The sequence below is a fragment of the Talpa occidentalis genome, unplaced genomic scaffold (assembly GCF_014898055.3).
Source record: "Talpa occidentalis isolate TD23 unplaced genomic scaffold, MPIMG_talOcc4v2.1 talOcc4.15, whole genome shotgun sequence".
Taxonomy (NCBI): Eukaryota; Metazoa; Chordata; class Mammalia; order Eulipotyphla; family Talpidae; genus Talpa; species Talpa occidentalis.
Genome location: NW_023601543.1, coordinates 70,425,410 through 70,442,273, shown reverse-complemented (window position 1 = coordinate 70,442,273; position 16,864 = coordinate 70,425,410). Strand labels below are relative to the sequence as shown.

The 16,864-nt window shown below is 39.4% G+C and overlaps 1 protein-coding gene across 1 annotated transcript in view; it reads right to left on the bottom strand.

Annotated features, from left to right (window-relative positions):
- Positions 1-16,864, bottom strand: part of DMD (dystrophin) — a 1,988,221-nt gene that overhangs the window by 349,391 nt on the left and 1,621,966 nt on the right. Inside the window, 1 exon segment of the mRNA XM_054695791.1 lies at positions 3,617-3,789. Coding sequence (XP_054551766.1) covers positions 3,617-3,789 — 173 coding nt within the window.

The window sequence follows — 16,864 nt, the reverse complement described above, 5'->3', positions numbered from 1 at the left end:
TCGTGAAGTGGTATTACAGATTTAAAAAAAATTAAAAATAGAATCGAAGAACTGCAAAGGAACTTGAAGAGGCCACCCATATTTCTGGTCAAGCCTCCTCATTTCAATGAGGAAGAAAATTGAAGTCTGAAGCGGTGAAGTGACTAACTCAAGATCCATGCTAGGGAGTTAGTAGCAGAACCAGAAGAGAAACTAGGTCGCTCAACTGCTGGTCCAGGACTCTTTCTACTCTTACCTCACTGATTCATTTAGAAAGTGGAGATTTTGTATTCATCTAATTTAGCTGGAGGGGCAAATTCGGCCCCTATGAAGCAACTCATGAATACGTTAAGGAATTTGCCATCAAGTGTATATGAGAATAGCATAGGGAAGATCTGGTGAAGGAAGAGTCATAGTCAATATGGAATTTGAGTGAAAATTTGGGGGATGAAGACAGATGTGCAAAGACCAGTGTACAGAGACACACATAGGGGGGAATGAGAAAATTGTTGGAGATTAGCAGCTCCTTAGCTCAGAGAACCTGTGGGGATTGGCAGGTTTTATTAGGCCTAGTTGGTAGAGAACGCAGGATGCATTAGTTTCTACTGACTAAATCTAAGCTTCAGGAAGCAATGACTTTCTTCTTGTCCGTTCTGTTCACTGTTGAATCCTCAGTGCCTGAAAGAGTGTCTCGTACATAGTAAATACCCAATACATATCTGCAGAATGAACAAATAAATGAAACAGTGAAATATGGGCATAAAGAAGACTGTAGTTCTTTACTAAGAGAATAACAGAGTAGAAACAATGTCCAAGGAAGAATATTCTTGTGGATGCACAAAGGATTGTCTAAATATATAAAGGAACAGAAATGAATCTATCAGTATGGGATGACATGTTGAAGACTTGAATATGAATCATAATTACAGAAAGGAAAACAACATAAAACAGAAAGGAATTAAATGGAGGGGAAGAACATAAGATGCACCTAGCTCTGGAAGCACAACGATACCTCTGATGAGCCAATGGAATGCCAAGGGAAACTTGAAAGTCATTTGGATTCAAACAAAAAATTTTTTCATTCAAAGTGGACAGCTGTGATATTAAGCACTAATGTTTTATTATCTTTTTGAAATATAAAAATGACTCAGAAGCCCTTATAAAACAATGAACCAACTGTAATTTTTTAGTATGATATGTTAGAGCTTGGGAGAAACAGGGCTGTTTCCCCAGGGTATCTTTGGATCCATTTTTTAATTGTGGTGACTTTTCACTGTAAAATAACCCTGATGGAGGGAAGTGACTAGATTCACAATGCAGGTTTATAAGTGTCGTTCATGGTTCTGAATCTAACTCTTCTGGTGTTGACCTATCCCATGTCATAGCCATCCGAAATTACTCTTGTACTGTGCTTCTCTCAACTGAAACTGAATCTGTGTGATGTGAAGAAATAGTTCTTGCCCTTTTTTTAAGTGAGTGCTTATCACACTGCCTATATTATGAGCAAGCCCTATTTAAAAACCAAAACCATTGATCTGAATATATACATTCTAGAATTTGCAGCACCTTAGATAAGCTAAGGTAACTGTTTCCCGCTTGATTAATGACAGCAAGAATTAAACTGCAGTAGCTGGCATATGGGAAATTGCTGAGAATGAAGAGCCCATATTTTGGCTGACATGCTGTTTGCCACTTTGAATTCTCCTTTTATTTCATCAAGTTCACATGAAGGAGAGAAAAGGCACTGAGTGATGTTCAGAACAGTTACAGCACCTTTCTTTTTCTTTTCTACAACCCCCCCTTCCTTTCTTTATTTCATCTACCAATATCCTTCCCATCTCACACGTTTCATTCCTTTGCAATGATAGATATTTAAAAAGCGGCCTTTGTCATCACACACACTGACCTTGCTGAGAGTTCAAGCTGACCACAGATCCGAGGCACTGAGAGGAGGAGGGGACAGGGTGGGGGAGAGCACCGTGGATAGTGGTGGAGGACTAGGGGTGCTATGGGGGTGGGTGAGCTACGGTGACTACACCCGAGGGGGGAAATCTTATACTGTCAAAATATTACCAGGCATATAAAGCAACAGTACTTCATGAACAAACATTTTTAAAAGACTATTAAAATCTGTTAATTTTTTTTTAAAAAATGAGTATAATGAAAGTTTGGGGTGCAAACTTGGGGGAGTGGACCCCTTATGAATAAAAACAAATCCTTTTCAACTCCTGGCAACCTGTTTCTCTATTGTATGCTTTTACTTATTATGTATTTATAAGTAAAGGTTAGGTGAGCCTTTTCTTTTCCCCCGTCCTTTCTACTCTATGGTATAACATGATGGGTCAAAGCTCTAACTTGAACCACAGTCCCTGTGTTCAGATCTTGTATCCGCTACTCACTGACAAAGCGGCCTTGGGAAAGTTATTTAGCCTTTCTGTGCCTCATTTCCTTCAAAAGTAAAGAGAGGATAAAAACAGAAGCTGCTGAGAGCATTAACTGGGTCAGCAAATATCAAATGTCCAAGCCACGGCACGGGATGTGGTGTGTGGCTGCTATCATTATTATTTCACACGAATACATATCAGTTCTATTTTCCCCCATTACAAAAGTAAATACACTATATGTCAACATTTTGGACACTTTAGAATAACTATAAAGAAGGAAAAAAAAATCTCCCTTTGGTAGTCTTAGGGCCTAGAGGGAGTAACTACTCCTAATATTTAGTTTATTCCCTCCTAATTATCAGAAAGCGCATTCACCCTCTTCCACCTCATGACACTACCACCCCTACTCTAGACAAAGAAGAAAGCACAACACATTTTGAAAGAGAGAAGTGAATTAGAAAAAGCAAAGATTCGAAAGCAGGAAGGCTGACTTGCGTTCCCTGGACTTCCTGTGTCATTCAGGTGACACTGGGCCTTTCACCCACTATCTCTGCCCTGTTGTGCCACTGTGGAATAACTGCAGAACAGGGAGAGCAAAAACTTGACTGTGCTGTCCTTGCAACGGTGCTGAGGAGCATCTGTTGACTTCTCAAGAGAAAGCTGATTCACAGTAAGGGGCAAAGTACAAATAGGTGTGTATTAGAACAGCTAAAGACTCAGACCACAGAGGATGTGGCAACAAAATCTGAGAGGAAGTGAAAGACAGGAAGCAACTATAATCTCCCCCGGGGGGCAGGAGCTGTGGAGAAGTTGCTCCTAAATTCTTCAGTATAATGCATTATGGTTTTTTTTAAATGTGCTCAGCTATCCATTTAGAGTAATGCCAAAGAGTAAATTTCATAAAAAATACACATTAATTTTGTCACTTTTTGGTAGACCTCTGTGAATAAACCAAGAGAGAATGCTCTGAAATTAGGATGGTGATGCGGCTCCTCATTTCAATTCGCTCTAATGTCTTAATACGCATCTCTCCTGTGGTTATAAAACATCACCATTTTAACCTAATTTGAACCCTCAAGTATCATCTCTATACCAAGCAAATGAATGATTCATTTATTCAAAATAAAATGAATCATTCTGAAATTGGGTGATTTACATAAACATAGGAGATATTAGCTACTTGTGCTAAGGAAAATGAGGGAAATTTTACCATTAAATTCACGTCTACTTTTTGGTTACTGATCTTTTCCTACCTAATGTTGAGAGACTTTTTCCGCAGTTCACTCCATTTGAAGTTCATGTTGTCCAAACGTCTTTGTAATAGGACCGCATCATCAGAACCTTCCAGGGATCTTAGGATTTTTTGGCCATTTTCATCCAGGTTGTGATAGATATCTGTGTGAGCTTCAATTTCTCCTTGGAGGTCCTACAGAGCGGCAGAGAAAAGAACACACACAGAATTACCAAACAAAAGAGACCGGCTATGAATGTGAATTTGGAGAACTACAAAAAGTAAGCTACTAGTTCGTGAGACATTTCAATCTGGGCAGCTAATAAGATATACCTCCAACCCACTTTTCTGGATGCATTCCCTCTTCATGTTATTAGGTAGACTGAAATGGGCATCTTACTATGTGCAATAAATTTATTCCTTGAGATTATAAATTAGAGCACAATATATTAATAACTCTATAAATTTCCTAAGTTATATCTTCTAGCCCATGGACAAAATTATACTGCTTTATGGAAGTAATAGGAAATAAAATTTCATGATAAAGTGTACAGAGTGCCAATCACTTTATTACACTGTGGGTCAAGTCGTATTTCCCTACGCATAGTAAGCTGTAGAGTTGACTCTGACCATGAAAGCATAGAGAGACTAATAAACAAGGTCATACTTGGTCTATAACAACAGCACATTAATGGATTTCCACGCAGGAAAGAACCTTGTTGACAACAGACATTAAGTTTACCTGGGTATTACAACAGACTCACACATTGATTAGTAAGATTTCCCATTTAAAAACCAACATAATTTAAGGCGGGCAGGTAGGAATCCAAAGGACTTCAGTAAGAGTTATGATAAGAGGTTATGCATTCAACCTCATTGGCATATACACAGATCAAGAAAATTATCATAGTAGAAGAATCTGACCTTTACATGGTATGTCTTCCTGTGTAACATTTTCAGCTTGAACCGGGGACTACAGCACTGATCCTGTTGCATAGCAATCCTGAGAAAACCCAGCGACTGAAAAGGCCCTGCTTTAAAATGCCAACTTTGCTTACATTCTGTTGACAGAATGAATTTCGGCGCACAGGCCTCACCAGTCAATAATAATAAACAGCCACTTTGTACTCCTCACTAAACGGTAGCCAGGCCTGTGGCTGTGGGAGGGACCTCAAAAGGAGGAGGCCTGGAATATGCAACTGACAGTTCATATTAAACAGCCAACTTTTCTTATCATTTTGCCATTATAAGCCAGACATTATAAATTCATTTTATATATGTGTTTCCCTCCTTGTTCCCAGCAGTACAGTGAAAGCCAAGGGAACATTCCTGAGAGAGCTGCCGGGTACCAGCATTCCTTTCTGCCTACACAATGAATGGAGGCTTTGTACATTATCTGACTTGCTTTTACAGATCTGTATGCTTCTGTTCAACAAATTTAAAAATTCATTCTGAAGCTCTGAACAATTGGATTGATCTGTGTAACTAGAAAATTTTCTTTCTCACTCTCTCTTTCTAAAATTGAATTAAATCACTCTTCTAAAGTAAGGGGGGCAGTGGCAGCAATAACATGCTAGAAATTCTGAAGAAATGGCCTGTGTTTCCAGTCACAGCCTCTTAGATGCAGAATTTTGAATGTTGCAGAAATAAGGTAGATGGACGATAAATGTCTCCTGTCATTGCTTTTGGCAGCCAAAGTATCACTGATGGACTCTAAAGAGAATTCTGTCCCATTCTCTTTGACTGGAAGACAGGAGGGGGAATATGGATAGAACCACATCTAAAGGTAAAAGAGTAGAAATGCTACAACAGATCCAGTAGCATCTCTCTCTCCCATTCAAAAACAGCCTGGTTCTGGAAAGAATTAGCCTGATTTTGAAACTAGCTAATGTGGTGCAAAACTAGAATTGGGCTTCTTACAGAAAGCTGAGTGAAATATACATCCCTCTTAGGTTTGGGTGGCAACATGGGTAAAAAGGCTCTGCTCAATTTCCCACTTCCGTAAAAGAGAAAGTAGTGAAGTTAATTTATTCAAATAATTGAGACTAAAACTCAAACAGATACATTTTATTTATTCGGGTAAATTTATTCCCTCATTTCTCTGTTTTACTTTACCTTTCTTCTTATATTTGATTTGTACACTATTTAACTTCTCAGAGTACACACTTTGGGGATTAAGTTGTTTTCTTTAAGAAAAGAAAATATTGTGTCTACTACCAAATCAGCTGTCTACATGAGCATGCATATAAATGGTTGCATGTTTATATTCTGTATTTATAGCAGTGGCCCAGGCTCAATCAATAGGTCCTTAAGATTATGTATACCATGAAGTCATCAACAATGTAGTGAATCCATTAGAGTCTTCCCAAGCATAAATAGGTTGTTGATTTATGAATTTGCTAATTTTCATCTTTGCCATTAACATTATGCAGCATATAAACTTCTCTGTTGTATCATCAAAGATAAATATAAAATCAATAAAACAGTATTTCTTGAGGACTGGTTATTTTGTCTAGTCTTCGCACTGTAGGAACTATATGAGGAAAGCAGGAGATAGTTATGTCTTTATTTTTCCTAAAATCTAGGGGGCGCTATTTAATTCTGTCCTATGACCAACTCTATATTGATAAGAATTTCCTGCTCAATCTCACTGGAATAAAAACTTTTCCCCCTTGGCAATTCAAAAGTGGCTGAAGTAAGTGCTAAGCATCAGCAGGGATTAACTCAGCTCAGGACTACTTCTCTAGTTCATGCTGGTGGTAACCAATGACACAGGTACAGCAAAGGACATTCGAGCTTACATGGCAGTTATAAATGCACAGCTTTACTTGGGCCTCCTCCCAACCCTGTGAAGTACATATCTTCTCTGTTTTATAAATGAGAGCACTGAGGTTGAGATGTTTAAGTGAGTTGATATCTGTAACTGATAGAATTGGGCAATGCATCCAGTTCTTTTGACTCTAGATCTTGGACTGTCTCCACCACCCTATTTGCTGTAAACCTTGGTTGTGACAGATAGTAGCTACTGAAGCTGAGCAAGGGTATAAAAATGGTGAGGGGTGTGTGTGTGTGTGTGTGTGTGTGGTGAGGGGCAAACTACTGAAGGAAAAGCACAGAAACATTACTGATTTTGATTAAAGATTTACCCATATGGATGGATTTGGTCTGAATGAAAAATGCAATCCTCATGACCCTTTTCATTTCTCATTTTGCAATGAGGCACCTGGGACCACCTATGAGTAAACACTGTTTTCACTGAAAAGGCTGCTTTACTACAAAGTTATCCCTGCTGCCTGAATTTGAATTTTCCCATTAGTAATTTATTCCTTTGTCTACAAGAGCCATGTGAACATTATGCTCAATAATAACTTGACACCTCAGCAAAAATAGTCCAGTCATGTACCTTTGGAATGGCAGGTTGGTGGGGGGACTCTCCCAAGCTATAGCACTTGGGCAGGTGGCTCTAAAATGGAGCCAGGTGAGTATCAGTGAGGAACCCAAGGCTCTCTTTCGGAGGTTGGCATGCCCTCGTGGAGATATTTCAGCAAAGGTAGGCAGCATGAGTCCCAGGTAGGGAGGAGACATCAATAGGGCAGGCGGGAAGGAACACACTAACATTTGTGTAAAACTACCACGATGGCATTTATCTTAAGATTAACCTTAGACGTAGGAGCCACAGAGGAGCAGGAAGTTGGGAAGGAGAATCAAGGGGAGATCTCAGAAAGCAGCAATCTGGACAAAAAGTAATTTTCACAGCTATTATTCAGTAGTTTCATTTTACCTCTGATTTAACTAGAAAAAGGTTACTGAAGCCTTTGTCACTATATTCAGTGTATGCTATTCTAATTTTTCTCTTCTTTTTGTGATTGTTTTCTTTAGGAGCATAATAACTAAAAAAGAGTAAAAAATAGGTCTTGGTTGTATAACAACAGAAACAAAACAGCAGCAGCGACAGCGACAACATATATAAGATATACTATACACCAGACATTGTCCAAAGTTTTATATCTACACGAGCTCATTTCATTGGCCCAGTAACCCTAAAGGGTCAGTGTTATTATTATTTTTATTTTACATATAAGGGAATGAAATTACAGAGAGGTTAGGTAAAAATGACAAAGGTTACAGAGTTAATAAATTATGTAACCAGATTTCAAACCAGGCAACCAAACTCCAGGGACTGGCTCTTAGCCACTATGCTGAGTTTTTCCCTATTAATTTCTACATTGTCCCTGCTAATTTTTCTTATTAATAATACTCCTACCTAAATTTCAGCAAATCAAGTGCTGCCATTAATATGCAGAATAATTGTTTTCAGTTCTCAGAGTAATTTTATGGTCTTATTAAAATATGGAGGCTGTTTAACAGATTTGAAGTGATGGACTGAGATATATTTAATGCAACAAGAGAGAAAAAATGGCTAAGAAAATGTATGCAAATGGAAAATATGATACATGCCCTTCCCTGAAAAGAAGTCTATTGCCTTAATTTCTGTATAATTATGGAGCACATTTCCGCTATGAATGTCAAGAAAGTTCAGATGTGAGGTAAGCAAGCTGTTCATAGACTAGTGGTTTAAGAGTAGGGGGTATCCTGTTTCTTGGGGAGCTTTCCAAACCCCATACTCCCTTCTTCATTGAGAGTATAGCCTACTTTTGTTATAAGTTCCCTTTATTAGCCTCCTAATGACAAAATGCAGTTAAACAGACTCTCCTCTTTCTTTTCCCCTTATTAGCTGCATAACTCTGAAAGTTCTTTAACCTCTTTGGCTTCACTAAAAAATACTAATAAGAATACCCGCTGCATGATTATTTTGAATATTACATGGAATACTTATTATAAAACTTTGCACAATGTCCAGAAGACAATGAGCCTTTACTAAGAGTTGTTGGAGTGTAACATTAGGGTTTCTATCATAAGTGATAGAAATAGACTTCATGAAGACATGGCACATGGTTTGAGCCATGAAAAATAGATAGCATTGAGAGAGGTAGAGGGAAGAAAGGCAAAGACATGGCAGAAAGGTGAGGAGTCAGTTTGGTTTATGAGCAGGGACAATGAGCAACACAATCTCATTGGAATGGATGATACATTTTAAGGAGAAATAAGTTGAAGGTGGTCCTGATCCATAAACTAAGTAGGATAAAGGCTTTCGTTTAGGAAGACATTGAGAATAAAAGTTAATAAAGACAAGTACAAAGGTTGCTGAATATTAAATATCTACTATGTCATATATGTATGTATATATGTATCTGTCATACTACGTTGTATGGTGACATACCATGTTATATGCTATATCACACTACATCGAGTGGACTGATCCATGGTGTTTGTAAGTAATAAGACAACTGGGGATGGGCCTCCCTGGTGGGACAAGGGGTTAAGCACCACACTATGAAGCAATCCGCAGCCTCTGCAGCATGAATTCGATCCCCAGCTGGCCAGGGAGCAACCCACATGGCGCAGCAGACCTCTCCTGTCTCGTCTGCTGCTCCCCTCAGCAGTGTGTTTCAGTCAGGCTGCCTGTTCTGTTCCCCACTCTCTCTGGTGAATCCTCTCACCCCCCGCATCTCTTGGGGATGAATGTGAAATTTACAAAACTTTTACGGGAAGAAAAATAAAGATGGGAGATGCCCACATTACTTAGTACTATACTTTTCTTTTTATTATCCATGCAAATGGTTTTTTTTTTTTTTTTTTTTTTTTAATTTTCTAGAGGCATGTCTTATTTATTTTTTTTTTTATTTATTATTTGTTTGTTTGTTTGGTTTATACATGCACTGGGTACAGTCAGAAGCGCAGGAGGGTGAGAGAATTCACCAGAGCCAGAGCGGGGAGCAGAGCAGGCAGAAGGACCGAAGTACACTGCTGAGGGGAGCAGCGGGCGGCAGGAGAGGTCTGCGCGCCATGTGGGACCCTCCTCCGGTGGCCGGGGAGCAGCCGGGGATCGAACCGGCTGCAGAGGCTGCAGGCAGCTTCGCAACCCAGCGCTCAACCGCTGCGCCACCGGGGAGGCCCTATGCAAATGGTTTTGATACTGTTTCAAAATATCATGGATAACTGTATTTTCTTTCCTATGCACATGGAATTATTAGTACCTAGAAAAGAACTCAGCAAATGGTAACTGCACCCTGCCCCTGCCCCTCCCCCCGACCCTGGCAAATTGAATATAGTGGAGAAATCACAAAACCAATCAACCAAACAAAAACATGCAGGAAAAATGAAAATAAGTGGTCAAAGCTCCATACAAAATTCAGTACAGACTCACTAGCCCTACTATTTTCTGAAAGCATTAGTGTGTGAATAATGATAAAGCCATTAATTCTTCTTTATTAATTACTTCTTTTCTTATTCTTCTTTACTTCTGATATATTTTAATTCATTCAAATAAGTTTCATGGGGAAAAAAGTGATCTGATTTCCAAGAACTTGAAAGGTCAGAGAGACAGAAGATCCCAAATGGGATTATCCTTGGAGGCTAAACTAAGAGTAGCAAGAAGTGACACCTGACAGAGAGCCAAGAGGTCTAAGAGGAGCCGTAGGCGCAGAGCTGAGTGGGGTCACGCAGCATGGAAACAAAGAGCCCTACATGTACTACTGGCCCTTGAAGGCATTACCTAACTTTACAGTGAAGCAAAATAATTAATGGTGATGGTGATGATCCTAAATTAGTCAGAAAAAGCAGATTTATGCTTAGTAAACGCTATTTAAGAAGGAAACGGTATTAAAACTCTTTAAATAAATACATTTATCTAACAGTTATTCTGAAAAGATATTGCTGCTTTAAAGAATTTAAACAAAGAAAAAAAAACAAACATAGAAAAGGAAAACACACTAAGCTTAGTTCAGCCCAGCTGACTTGGGAAACACAGCTCTAAGTAGTTGGTTTTCCAACATGCACACATGCATACGTGCACACACACACACAAACACACACACACACTCTCCATTAAAGAACAGAACAGAAATTGAGAGTAAATCTTCAGAAACATTTATAGTAATTTAAAACTAAAAAGCATGGGCTTGCACTTTGGTTCCTGTAGTTTTTTTTAAGTAATTCATTTTTATTGTTCATTACAAAAGTATTAGTCTGTTATGGATTGGAAATTAAAACTAGCAAAACAAAATAGAATCATCCTTCCTAGTGGAATTTTTCAGAAGCATTCCTATTAAGGAAATGGACTGAGTGTCTTAGCCTTAGAAGGAATCTAACTACCAGAGGTTCCTAAGTAGCTCCGGAAATGCAGTAGGGTATGGATTCACAGTGGGTGTGACTGTTTTGTTTTGTTTTTCCTATTCTATATGTGGCTTTTGCAATACTTTTAAAAGCAGCAGAGTTGTCATCCCAAGAGAAACAAGAGTTAATTTGAGGACTGCTGCTTGGCTTGGAGCCTGGTAGCTCTAGGTAGATAAGGAGTGTGTTTTCAGGTCCACTGCATTGCAATGCATCTTAAACGAGCAGCTATGGATTTAGGAGTCCACAGGCTTTGCTTTAAAAATGGCTGTTATTAAGGTCCTCAGAGACTATTATCCTGCAGGGTTTGTTGTCTTTGCTTTCATATCTCATTCGAAAATTCTTACACTTAAGCACTAGAACAGTGGAGAGAAGGGATATGCTCTCCCGCCTCAGTACATTCCCAGGTGCAAAGCTTTATTTCAAAATCTAATCTTTAAAAATGCCTGACCTAGGGTGGATTACCCCTGGAGGAAACCCAGCAAAATCCCATTTGTCAGATCGCCTTAAGCAATCCCAAACTCTGTAACACGTGATGTGATGTGTTTTCCTGGTCTGACCCTCTGATTTACTCTATTCTTAAAATTACTTTTTTCAAATTGAAGAGCTTATTTCAGATATACTAGGATGGCAGACAAGCAATATCTTTTCTGCATTGTGTTTTCCTTCATTTCATCTTATTCACAGTACGAAAATTTTCAGCATATTTATTCATCCCACAAAAATGCATTAAGTGACCATTATATGTCCAAGATTACACTAGGAGCTATGAAACACATATAATAAATATGTAGTTCCAGCCTGTAACTCACTTTCTTCCCTCCTTCCTTCCTTTTTTTCTTCCTTCCTTCCTTCCATTAGTATTTAATATATTAACATCTAAGTCTGCAATGGTAGAGGGAAAAACAGCATAATAAACAGAAATATAATAGGAGAGAAAAATGGTAAAATGATAAACAAATGCTCAACCATATAAGAAAATTCTCTGAAGGTAACAAGTCTATGGTGAGGATAATGGTGTACGTGCAGTGGTGATGGGGAGGCTCTTTGGTTATGATGCTCAAGAACTGCCTGTGTGAGAAGGTTTAATGTCAGTTGTGACTTTAATGGTGAGAAGACATCAGTTACAGGAAGACCCAGGGGTTCAGAATTCCTTCTGAGTAAAGAGGGGGTCCTGGCATCAGCTCTGTGGTAGAAAAGATCTTGATTAGAACTTACTAAGGTAAAAGAAAATCCAGTTAGAAGCCAGGACCTCTAACCCCAGTAAGAGATCATGGTGACCTCTACTAAGGTGAGTGCAGAAGAGAAGTGGACTCATGGGAGATATTATTTGGATGTTGGATTTCCTGTCCATAGCAATGGATTGGATGGTGAGGGAAAAGGAAAGAGACATCGCAAGGATAACTTCAAATTTTTATCTTGAACAACCTGTGGCTAGAAGTACCATTTACTGAGGTGGTGAAAACCGGGGGAAATATCAGTTTTGTTGTACTATTTTTAACACGTTAGGTTTGAAGATGACTGTGAGATATTTGAGTAAAGATGTCAAATACATATGTGAAACTCAGAGGGGAGTTCTGGGTTGGCTTTATGGATTTGGAATTACTCAGTTTATCGATGCCATCTAAGGCCATGGGAATGGGTAAGCACATGTGGTGTGGGGAGAGAAGAGGGAGAAGAAAAAGGGTCCTAGCACCAAGTCCGAAGACCACCAATACCTAGAAGTCATGTCAGTGTAGACAATGTAGCAAGGGAGACAGAAAAGTAAGAGCCAAAGAGGTAGAAGGAAACCCAAGAAATTAAAGGGTCATGGGAGTCAAGAAAGCAGAGAGGGTTTCAAAAAGTGAGGAGTCTGGCAACAAGGAAGGTCATTTGTTCACCTTGATAAGAACAATTTCAGAGTAGAGGTGGACACAGATGTAGGAGTAAGAAGACTTAAGGAGGTTGACTGAACACACACATGGTTGAGAGGTTGGGCAATGAAATTTAGATGGCAAATGGGGCAGTGCCTGATCAAAGGCAGCTTGGAGGATTGTTTTTTTAATGTTTATTTGATGTTTAGGGCTTGTATTGTACGTGAGAAATCTGATTTGAAGCAGTTGAGGAACAGCAATAAAAGTCCATATAACTACAAACAGATTAACACAGATTAATAAACAGGATGGCACAGAGGGAGGAGTCCAGTCTTTGGCATCATAAGGTCTGCTTTGATTCTAACTTCCCCCACTATTAACTTTGTGATCTTGGGCAAACCATGACATTTTTCAATGCCTGGGTTTTTTTTTTTCCTTCTTTCATCCATAAACAGGACTAAAAATATATACCTTATAAGGTTTTGCAAAGAATAGGTGAGGTGATGTGGGGAGAGCCTCTAAATCCCTAATCCAATGCCTAATATACTGAGGGCTTTCATTAAAATTGTGTCCCGATTTCATTAAAATCGTGTCTTACCTTCTTCTTCACAACTCCATGATTTACTAGTGAAATGATATATGAGGCTATTCCCAGGAAAATGAATACTGAATGCCTAGAGGAGGGAGCCAGAGGTACAGGCAGGAGCTAATAGGCAGTGTTGAGAAGGGCCAACAATGAGGTTGAAAAAGTACAGAGTAGACACTGAGAGCCTTGAATGCAGCCTGGATATCATATCTGATCCTATGAGTCCATTGTAGCTTCTTGTAAAGACATGACATAGTCAAAAGTGTGAGAACGATGACTTAGGGGGCCCGTTTCAGGGTAGATGGGAAAATGGAGAGTGTGGAGGCAGGAAGTCTAGCTGAGAAGCTGCTCCAGCCATTCATGAGCCAATAAAATGATGGCTCCAAAATAAGGGGGAAGTAAGGAGGAGGAAATCACCATTATCTATTACTCAGAAATGATAGAAATAGCAGCATGCGTGACTCAATTTCATCCTTCTCTTGCTCTCCCTTTGAAAGGTGGAATCCGGCAACATAATTGCTTACAAAAGCATTTTAAAGACAGGAATGTTATTTTGAAGTTTCATTTCCCTTACTGGTAAGATAAACATTACATATGCTGTGATTTACACACACACACACACACACACACACACACACACACACACACACACACACACACACACCCCTTGGTGCCAAATAAATTACAATGAAAAGGCAAGGACACTAACACCAAACTGCATTGAGGCATAAGAAACTCCTACCTAAAATATATGGTGGCGGGCCTCCCCTGGTGGTGCAGGCGGTTGAGCGCAGCGCTGTGAAGCTCTCCACAGCCTCTGCAGCGCCTGTTCAATCCTGGCCGGCCAGCGAGGGTCTCACATGGCGCGGCAGACCTCTCCTATCTCGCCCGCTGCTCCCCTCAGCAGTGTATTTCGTCAGTCTGCCTGTTCTGTTCCCCACTCAGTCTCTGGTAGAGCCCTCTCACCCTCCCGCACATCTGGCCTATACCAGGGTTCTTGAATAAACAAACAAACACACAAACAAACAAACAAACAAATAAATAAATAAAATATACTGTGGCAAGCATTCCTAAAGTATATATGAGTGAGTCTTAAAGGACATACAATTCTGAGAAAGAGTGTGTACAGTATTTCTCTACACACTCTTTCTCAGAATTGTATTTTTTAAAAAGTTGAGATGCTGAGGATTCAGGGAGGGGGATTGCCATTGGTATGCATTTGGTCAGTGTTTAAAAATTAAACAAGAATGACATGCCTTCATAATGCTGGTCTTGGAAGATAAAACAAGCCCTTAGACAGGCTATTTCATCTTTTATTAATATGTCTAAAATTCATATAAAAATTGTACTGTGTTGCAATATTGTTTCAGATATTGCTATATTGCTTCATTGCTCATAATTGGCTGAGTTTTCTTACCTAAGATATTTCAGGAGATCATTGCCAATGTTAATCTTGAAAGGCCATCACACTTTAACTCTACATTGAGTATTTAAGTCATAGAGACAATCACATATAAAACGTATACAACATTGAAGGTACTTTTGGGTTTGTATTATGTTTTATGCGCAGGAATCAGCCTTTTTTTTTTAAAAAAAAAAAAGATTCATTTATTTATTTTTATACAAGAATCGGGGTACAGGCCAGATGGGCGGGAGGGTGAGAAGATTCACCAGATTCACAGAATGGGGAACAGAACAGGCAAACTGACGAAACACACTGCTGAGGGGAGCAGAAGGCGAGACAGGAGAGGTCTGCCTTGCCATGTGGGATTCCCGCCGGCCGGCCGGGATGGAACCCGCGCTGCAGAGGCTGCAGACAGCTTCACAGTGCGGTGCTCAACCACCTATGCTACCAGGGAGGCCCAGGAATCAGCCTTTTTGATGATAACTACCCTTATCTGTGAAAGACCACATGGGCCTTTCCTACTCAGACACATTTCTTATTGTAGAGCCATGGTGAGGGGTGAAGGTGGTGTGGGGGATGAAACGGGGCAGAAAACTCATACTTACATCCCTTCTAAATTCTTTACCACAACTCTCTGAAGTAGGCCTTCTTATCCCTCAATTGAGGAAACTACAGTTTGGAGAGATGAAGTAACCTGTCCAAATCTCACAGCCCCTATGTGGCAGACACGGGATCACAACGCAAATCTGCCTGAACTGATGTTCTTTTCACTACCTTCATTCCTCCCTCACCCCACAGAAACAAAGTAAGTGACTTGGAATTTAGGCCACGTGTAACACAACGCAATACTTCACTCATTAAGGCGCTTCTGAGATATTTAGCTTCAGAAATTTACTCTGATGCTTTCAGAGGAATGGCTAGGCAACTAAATTATTTTTCAGTTAGGTATTAAATTATTTATTCCTCCTCAGTCAATTCAGAACTGATAACTTTAATGATTCTGAACAGTTCTAAATGGAGAAAATGCATTCTTATTCTTAAAACAGGCAACTGTCTTCCCATGACCAATACACATCTGGTTATATTTATCTGCACAATTTATCTATATTATGTGCAGAGTTAAAAGTTAGAAAAGCTCTTATTTCCTAAATCTCTTAGTCACAGAGTTATTTTTTTTTCCTCTAGAGAATCACTGTAGTTCAAGATTGTGTATCTGAAATAAGCAATTAGTTGGTGTCAAGTCTCATCTTATCCCGAGAGCAATATGTAAGAAGAAGGCAAGAACATATGGCAAAGTGCCATAATTATTTTTGATAATACACAAGAAATCATAACAACCATGTAGCTAATTTCTTCTGGCTTGTTTTAATTATGAACATTATAAATGCAGATCGACAACTTTATTCCATCAGCCTTACTCCCCGCAAAACTCCTATTTGGACACAGCAGCCCTACTGTAAGGCAATTGTTCAGAACAGGTTGATAATTTAATAAATCTAATATGTTTCTATATTTGTTCATGTTAAATAGCAGGACAAGTTCCAGATAATTCACAAAGACATACTGGACACAAATGTTCATCTGTGGGCACTCTTTGGTCTAAAGTTAGAGCTATTACATTTAAAATGAATTCTACGTATCCATAACGTTTGAATGTTAAAGAAGCTTCTAGTATCCTGACGTTAACTAAAGCCCAACTGACACATTTAGGTCTGATTCCCTGGTGTTCTTTGGTGAGTTAATTTCTGTCTACTACCAAGTAGAGCAAATTATTTCTTCTGGAGAGTGTAATAGTTTTTTTGTGCCTAGGGAGTTACATCACCCTGTTCAGTTTTTCTTCTTTTATGGAATAGGGTAGATAGTGACAGGGAGAAAAGAGTTACCCTTTTTTTTTTTTTCTCAGTGTATGAGGAAAAGAAAGGTTATTAATGTTAACATTAACATAAAGGTAGGTAACCCTGAATTATCTGCCAGAGTAAACATCATGTGAGAGCATAAAGTGGCAAAATAGTATCTGGCAAAATATCTAGGATAGGGGCCTCCCTGGTGGCGCAAGGGGTTTAGCACCACACTGGCAGGCAGTTCACAGCCTCTGCAGCATGAGTTCGCTCCCCGGATGGCCAGGGAACAAACCACATGGCACAGCAGACCTCTCCTGTCTCTCCTGCTGCTCCCCTCAGCAGTGTATTTCAG